Source organism: Penaeus chinensis, chromosome 2 (genome assembly GCF_019202785.1).
Source record: "Penaeus chinensis breed Huanghai No. 1 chromosome 2, ASM1920278v2, whole genome shotgun sequence".
In the NCBI taxonomy this organism is placed as follows: Eukaryota; Metazoa; Arthropoda; class Malacostraca; order Decapoda; family Penaeidae; genus Penaeus; species Penaeus chinensis.
Genome location: NC_061820.1, coordinates 26678365 through 26687385, shown reverse-complemented (window position 1 = coordinate 26687385; position 9021 = coordinate 26678365). Strand labels below are relative to the sequence as shown.

Genomic DNA, 9021 nt, shown 5'->3' with positions numbered 1-9021 from the left:
GGTATAGACGTGTTCGCCAGATACTAAGTCCCCTACTCTGTCTCAAAATTACTTCTGTAATCTTAGTTGCTATGACTGGTTGTGCCCTTTGGGCACTGCCTAAAGGGAGGGTTATTGGGGTGCTCTGCCCTGGCAAGCATTGTTTTCACCTCAGTATGCATGGCAAGATAAGAGTTGTAATTCTTAGGCTGTGAGTGCCACTTTCTGTGAACTTTTTCCCTTATTAGTGGCATTAGTGTTCATGTCTGCAGAATATTTCTTGTACTGATGACTGTGAACTTTTTGTCTTCTACAAGAATATCATCTTCAAATTGCCTGAGTTTAGTGCATCTGTACCATAAAGATAAATCATTAAGTTTGTGGTTTGTGGGTAGGAGATGGTTGGTTGCATGTTTAGGTGTCAGGAGATACATACGTTATTGTAATTTGTTTGGTGACCTTATTATATTTTTTAGGGGAATGTCTGAACATGTGTTTGAAGGTTGGTCTTTTTTATTAGCTTTGCCAGCCGTTTACAGTGTGGAAAAGCATGGGTGCCATGGTAATTGCTTGTTGCCTTTATGGATAATTACAATCAGAATTATTGCAGTAGTTAGTTTTTACTGCCTAACAGCAATCATCAGTTGCAGTCTGTGATTAACAAAATCTGTTAGATAGACGGCTTTTCTTATTCAAGCTTCTTGCAGCAGCTGTAGTAGAAATATCTGTCCATTAAGATGTAAGTGTTACTTATTCTTCTGAAATATACCTTGCAATGACTTTCAAAATGCTTTCAAGTATGAAACAAATAAAACATTGAATTAGCAGAAAAAATTACAGAAAACTTATTAAACTTATTTAAACAAAGCCACTGAGCTCCATTGGAAGCTAGCAAGTCTATCCTGCAAATATGCTGTCTACATAGAGCTTTGACTGCTTTTTTACTCTTACTTTTACTTTCTGCAAATTATTTATTGCTTGGATATGCAAGAGAAGTTTTCTGGCTTTTGGTAGAACACAAAGCAGTGAATCTACAACAGCATAGACAGAAGCATGAATTATGGATTTGGATATGATAGTAACCGTTTTTATTTTCACTTGTCATTTATATCTATTTATGATCTATTTATTTTAAGGGTGCCTGGTCATCTTTCAGAAAAAAAACTAAGAAAAGACTGTTGAAAGTATAGGATTTGGTCTTTCCATATTAATACTATTTTAGTATACCTTCACTATCCTTGAGCAAGAATACCCTATGTCATGCAGTTGTGCATTCATGACATCATTCACTAAATGTTGATGAGCATCTTTAATAATAAATTCCAATTAGTGATTCAATATATGTCAACTTATTTTTGAAATTCCCATGTACCATGAAATGTCACATGTCAATAATATATAACCTCATGCTTCTGAAATACATGTGGTTGTGCAACTTTCCTTTACCATAAATATTATTTTTTCAATTTATGAAAATTCTTGGTTGAAACAATCCTTTTCCATATCATGAAAAAAAAAAAAAAACTGTCATTTTAAAATAATCTGATTGATATTGGAGTTTTAATAATATTTTAAAGAGAAAAATGTACATTTGAGATGGCTGTTCAAACAATTCATTGCTTGCACCTGTTTCTTCTCTCTTAGTATGCATCAGTGCCACTTATGTTACTTAGCAACACCAGGTTATAATCAGAAGTGATAGATTAGCAATGGGGAGAAGAGGACTGGCTGAAGGCTTTGAGAGAGGAGGGATGGAGGTGGCGGCTTTGGAGTAGTTTGGGATGGTGGCAGCTGCAGAATCTTGTGGGGAGCCCCTGGTTTCCTTTTCTCTTTCTTCTCTTTCACTTTTCTGTGTATTACAACTACTGCATCCACCTTCCTCTCCCCTGTCTCTTTTGGGCAAAGGAGCCTGAGCTGGGGTGTCTTGCTGTACCACAATATTAGCCTTGTGATACTGCCATATACATTTGCAGATCTGAGTGCTAGGAAAAAAAAAAAAAAAAAAAAAAAAATAGGGGCATTAGGCTTACTTGAGCAGCTTCTCTGAAGGGCATGCAGCTTGTAGGATGGACACACACGAATGCTTGTGTGCATTGACAAGACTCCTTGCCTCTCCTTTGCATTGTTATTTACTCTTTTTCTGCATAAGCATTTTTAGCTTTTTTGCTATTTTACAATATCTATATTTGTCAATTGATTGGTTTTATCCAGATTGGAATAGACTGTTTTCCTTGTACAGACTCCATATCATTTCTCTCCATAACTCTGTGCAATAATAATGACAATAAGTAACATTTTGCTATTTGAGTCATTTAAGTGTTTTTTTTTACATAATATTCAATTCTCTCTAATACAACTTGCACTGCCAGTCAAGGTGAGCAGGAATAGGATCTCAAGCGTACTAAACTGTGCCCTCCATGGAGGAGCATTCTTCAAGTTAGGGCTCCTGGATGGTACGCCCCACTTGTTTATCGATGGAAATAATGCAAAAACCCCAAATGAGTCTAATCCCTCTTCAAGCCTTTGCACTTTCCTATGGCCACAACCTTCAGCCAAAGTCCTCATGATGGCAAGTGAACCCCAGTCCACAGCCAAATTTTAACATGACATGTTCAAGTCACTCACTCCTCAAGCCTTTTTTTTTTTTTTCCATGAGAAAAGCATCATCTAGATTGTAGGGATTAAATTAACAATATAGAAAGATAGTTCATAGACTTTATAAAATATGGAGTAGTAGATGAGGTCTCAGATTTTAATTGAGAAGGTATGGAAAAGTGTTGATTTATAGCTTTTCGTGAAAGGATTACGAATGAAGTGTTTGAAAACTAGCATAGGGGGTAACTATTAACAATTAACTATTAGAAAATAATTATTCTTGTATATCCTACTGCTGTTAATTATATATTGCTTGACTTTAAAAAGAAAGCAAGGAATTGTGGAGAGTTTGCAAAAACTTGTAATAATTTGAGGCATATTTATCAGAAAATTCTAAAAAGACCTTGATTGTAGCATAGGCCTTGTATGTTTAGGATGGAAAAAAAGAATAACCTGTACTGGCAACTCAACTTGAATTATCACTGTCTCTCCATCCCTTTAAACTCCTTCCACAAACTTTGGAAGACTGGAATACCCAGCAACAATGGCAATTAATTTTTTTTTTTTTTTTTTTTGTCCTTGACAGACTGGGGTGCAGCTGATGAAGATGCAGAAGATGTGAATGTGTGGGAGGACAACTGGGATGACGACAACATTGAGGATGACTTTTCCCAGCAACTGAGGTGAGAGATCGCAATTTTGTAACTTATGGAATGAATGGTAAAACACTACCATGTTGATACTGTGGTAGAAAAACCCACAATGCAAAACTAGATGTATTAACCACCCTGCACGTACCCCGCCTGATTTGACCTCCCTTCGCTTCCGTTCATCTGTCCTCACCACCCCCATGTTTCGGCATAGCCTCTCTTCTCTCTCTTTTATACCCCCTCCTCTCCTTTTCCTCTTCAGGCCTGAGGATGGAATCCAGGTGGATTCCAAAACTGTAGTCCCACTTTCAATAAATTTAGTTTTGCATTGTGGGGTTTTCTACCAACTTAGGGAATTTGGGGTAGAGGTGATTGCATTGGAATGTCAGATGTATGCATTCCATTGTAGCTTGTTTGGTATTTTTTACATGCATATAAAGATATGTATTGGATAGTTTATATGTATTTAAAACTGTGTTATATTGATTAACAAAAAATGTATGATTTCTTGGTCAATCTATTTTTTTTTTTTTATGACAGTTTTAAATTTTAAGAGTTCATTAAAATCTAGATTAGTTATCTCGTTCATAGGCTTCTGTAGAAACTGGAATAGGCCTTTGTATGGATAACTACTTTAAAAATATGCTTTCATGTATATGCTTATAACCTTAACTTTTTTTTTTTTTTTTCAGAGCTGAGTTGAACATCCAGCCAATGCCACAGTAGTTCTGTGTCTCTATACTGTATGAGAGGAGATGTGTGTTTTTTGTGATTTTCAGTTAGGATTTCTACTAATTTGTCCACACTGCTTAAAGGTGTATTGTATTATCTATGAATAAATGATTTTATAGATCATTTGAATTTGTTTGAAACCTTTTCACTACTGTGACAATGTGTCAACTAAATGTGGAAATTTTGCTTATATGATCAAAAGATAAGTATGGCTTGCTTGAAAGTGAAGTAGAAATACTGGAATTATAGATAAAAAAAAAGGTATATTCATTGGCTTATATATATTTTTTTTTATAGGAAAACAAAATAAAAATGTATGGCTTACTCTTTTAATATAAATATCTACACAGGTGATGTATATACATTGTATTTTTTGTAAATTTAGGACCCCAGGGAGATGTGTTTGAACATAAGAGAGGTATTAATATCCTTTCCTATCAAATTACAGTCAGCAATAAATTTCTTTAAGACCAAGGAAAAAAAAAAAAAAAAAAAAAAAATACCGGGGTTAAAATACACCCACTTCTAAAATTTAAACATAAGTGTTAGCCTCTTCATTCATGGCCATCTAAAAACTTGCTGAGGAAGTCCTTGGGCTTGGGATCGACGCTGTCCCGCCAGTAGGCCATGAGGCCATGCTTCTGCTTCCAGATTTCAACAGTTTCTTTCAGCTCCATCTGGCCCTGGGGATGAACAGATTTTGTTTATGCATTAAAATACAGAAAATATCTTATTACATATCAATTTGTGCTCACAATATATACACCAATGAGTATTTTTTTTTTCTCTAATGCAAAATAAGATTAAAAAAACGTATGATTAAGCTTGACAACAACCAAGATGAAGTAACAAATTCCAAAATTTGGTAGAATTTGAAGAATATCATTCTCTCACCCTAGATGTGGAGGGGGGGGTGGGGCCAAACCAACTGAATCCTACAGCTAAAAAGGGAGCAAAGGATATAACTCACCTTGATGACCAACATGTCTATAACGCGTATGTCCTGCACATGACGGTGCTTCTCGAACTCCTCACGAAGCTTCTCCCTGCACTGCTCCTTTGACTTGGGAAAATCGTAGTCTATCACTGTTGGGAGAATTCCATTTGTTAGTGATTTCTTATGCTACTTTTAATTATGACTGTAGATTATGCACAATAAACCGGTCACATGATTAAAATTTTAAAGATTATGGACTTTTCACTAATTGAGTAATTTTGCAAATGAACTTTTGTTCTGTTCTATAGCATGATTCTGACTCATACAAGTTCTATCTTGACACAATGTACGTTGTGGAGGTTTGCCTTGGCTCCACCACGTACAGAGGCCATGCAAATCAGCACAAGGTCAGACGATTACATGCGAGTATTATCTAAATAATAACAACTAATCAATTTACAAAACAGCTGTAGGTGCATTAAGCCTTTTTCTATTTTTGGAATAAAATGGCATTTATTTACATTTTGCAACAGTTGTATTGGTTATGAAGTGACCACACCATCTAAGATTAGGTTCATATTACTCCGGCCAACATCCTTGAGGACACTCCAGGGAATCCTCAAACATCAACTTACGAACCAAAACCTTTGCTAACCTTACCTCTGGACCCCTAACCAATTGCCTTTATTTCCCTAGGCCTTTGAGCCCCACACAACTGCCATGGACTTGGTCTCCATCTGACATTTGCCGAGACACATTTTCTTAATTTCTGACATTATTTTTTACCTGCCCAGATTATTTCATGTTTCACAGTTTCAGTTTCACATAGCCATATGGCAATGCAAACCTTGCCTGTATTGGACAGAATATCAAAATAATAACACTTTTCACTTATGATATTTCTGTGCAAATTGATAACAAGAAAGTTGTGCAACACCTAATCCTTGGGTACATTTACACAATGACCATACTATGATAGGGAACCTCTAATGATATGGTCATGAAGAAAGGGGAAAAACTACACTCACTGATATATGAAATAATCTCTAAACTCAAAGAGTAATATCTATAAGGAAAATATATTGCAACACGTGCTATACAGGAAGCAAGTTGAAGGTAATTAGGTTGAGGACCAGGGGGCAGAACCCCTAATGTGGAAATATTGGATAAGGTGAAGGGTGTGGGGAGTTGGGAAGGTTTTTGGTTCATACAGGAATGTTTGTTGATTCCCAGGAGAGGCTGGAGAACTAAGGCAAGATTACACTTTTTTTATGATGCTGATTTTTGTCTATGGCTTTGCAGGTCTTAGGCAGGTCCAGAGGGGTCCCACACACATAAAATTGGTCTTTAAATTGCCTACAATACTGCAAGCTTACAGTTGTAGAAAACTTTCCTGCCACTTTTTTACTTATTGTCAAATGTTAACTATCATTTTCTTGTTTACTGCAGTTCTCTTGTGGATAAATACAAGTGGCACAGTGCACCTTCTCAGCTGATGCAAATACAACAAATGTAGGGGGTGAAACTTAAACACATGAAAGATATTAAATAGGTAATAATTTAAGATTAAAGATTTACTGCAGCAGTAATTATATCTCATTACCACATTAAATCATTATCAAAGAGTCTGAAGATGTTAATATTTGTACTAATAAACTTTGAAAAGTGGCAATTGAACAATTCAAAGTCGATAGTACTAAAGAGTCTTTGAAGTGAGTTAGACAAATTCTAAAATGATTTTTGAGTCAAAGACTACTTGGAGAGTCCTTTAATTTGTCAACGACCTTTGTGAATACTGGTGCATGATACTAAATTTAAATTTCACTTATTATTTTCATGCACTGTTTGCTTGGTGTAATAAAGATTAAGCACAAAAATTAAAAAAGAAAAGAAAAATCCATAATCAGATATGCATGTATGTAGGTTTATAATGACACTTACGCTGTGCACTTACCATAACCCCATGCCTACTATACACATGTCAAGGCTAATAAATCTCTGCAAGTTGTTCCCTATTGAATGATTATCATCATATGGTTTTAAAGGTTCCAGCACAAACATCAAGCTTCAAAAGCATTTAGATGGAATAAGGCATATTTGCTTCAAAATGTTTATTTGGTGATTACAAGTTATGAAAGATGAACTTAGATTACAGAACACAATCATCATTTACTCTGATTCTTTAATGTTTTGGTAACCCCCCCCCCCCCCCCAAACCCCAATGTTATTGACTACAATAGCAGGGAGGGCATGAAAAGTTAAGGGAGAATTGTAGAGTAGAATATAAATAACAAATATGAAAGACTTCACTTTATTGTCTTAAGCAGGAGACTGTGCCCTTTCAGCATATTTCCCAATTTATTTATACATGTATTCACAACTTTACATATTTATATATTCACACATTTATATACTATCTATTACTATTTTTTTTTTTTATTTCATTGTGTAATACAGGTATATTACTGTGTGAAAAATCAGCTACAATTTATATAGAATTTTTAAGAGAACCTCAAAATGAAAAAACAATTCATGTAAGGCTTTCCTCCCCCTCTCTTGGCTAAACCCATCAATGTTCCAATAACTCACATAATACAAAAGGGTATAGGGAGAAGAAAGTGGCATTCTGGAATACCAATTACAAGGTTGGATGGCTATATAAAACTAAAGAAAACATTACTAAGTAAATATATAAGAAGGTATAGTAAGAGAAAAAATGGATAATGTGTAGTTGGAGATAGTGGTGGACTTGAGTAATAAGATCTATATGAAATGAAAGAACAATGCAAATCAACACAAAAGTTCTTTTATGGCATTATTTGTGCATATGCCTCCCAAAAGTGGTTGACATAAAAGAACTGAGAAGATCGCTCATTTATACCTAAGTTACTCATCTTGTTTACATTGCAAGGATAAATACTACAGTGACTTAGAAATGCGATACGTCAAGTAGTTCATGTATTACTAGGCGCTTGTCAAAATAATTTTTTGGTAATTATCCGTGTCTGCTTTTTCATATTTATGTATTTAATGTGTTCTTTTAATGTTATTATACTTACTTAATATCTTTTAAGATTTATCTATGAAGTTCCTAACAATAACCTGTGTATATGTATTTTCATGATTGAGTTTTAAACAGCAATGGGTGACTACATTTCTTGACAAGAGCCAGTGAGAAATGTTTTGTTTTCAGTATTGCATCAATTTTGGGTTATACTTAATGCTATACAGTGGCAATGAAGAAGGAATAGACATTAACCCATTGGCGACGGGTGTAGAAAACTAAAAAAAAACTCTACGCTCTGGTGAACCACGGCAACGCGCCGACTTTGAGTGCGTGAATTCGGTACATCAAGCCGAATCATTGCCTCGGAGTGCTTTGGCGCGCTGCCGCCGCGGACAGCTGCACGCCACGTTTCGAGAGTATTGTCATGACACGTATAGGCGTGACCCGTCGGGAATGGGTTAATGACCATCCCAGTTTGATATCTAAGCTCATTAAGTGCCCCAAATATTGATAACAGACAATCAATGGAGCATAAGAAAAGATTGGCATTCTCACTCTATAAAGGTGTGGGTTTAATCAAGCAAATTACTAGGACCAATTTATATGTAGATAGATAATACTGTGCAAATAACACTAGGGCCCAGGGGGCAGAGCTCACTGGCTAGGTATATATATATACGACCACAAAGGTCCAGGGAATACATGACAAGAGCGTATTTTATGAATACCAGAGTTAGGTGAGGTTGGAAGTTGGGTTAGGATGTTTTGCCTAATAGCCACGGGAGTCCTGGGGTGGAGCCCCTATTTTGAAGGCAAGGCACTACCCTGTTATCCATACTGACTGAAAAATATATTGATCTACCAGTTACACATACTGTCCATGCATGTCTAAACCAAAATTTATAGTTTGTGACTTTCCATAATTCCTGTGATTTGCGGATGCATTCTAAATAAACATGGGGAGAAGGACATTCTCGTTTACACGTAACAGAAATATTTATGTTAGCTCAACCCTTAACATTTTCCATTACAAGTCTAAATATGGCTGGTTATGACGTGGTCGAAGATGATGATAAACATGCAATCATACTTATAATAAATTGAAACCATACACCAAATTC

At 35.6% G+C, this 9021-nt stretch overlaps 1 protein-coding gene across 1 annotated transcript in view; it reads right to left on the bottom strand.

The window, feature by feature from the left end:
* Positions 1-4271: 4271 nt before the first annotated feature.
* Positions 4272-9021, bottom strand: part of LOC125035652 (NADH dehydrogenase [ubiquinone] 1 alpha subcomplex subunit 6-like) — a 5038-nt gene continuing 288 nt past the window's right edge. The window contains exons 2-3 of the mRNA XM_047627943.1: positions 4927-5042; positions 4272-4639 (exon numbers count right to left, since the gene is read on the bottom strand). Of these exons, the coding sequence (XP_047483899.1) occupies positions 4511-4639; positions 4927-5042 (245 nt within the window). The 3' untranslated portion in view covers positions 4272-4510. The remainder of the gene's footprint in view (positions 4640-4926; positions 5043-9021) is intronic.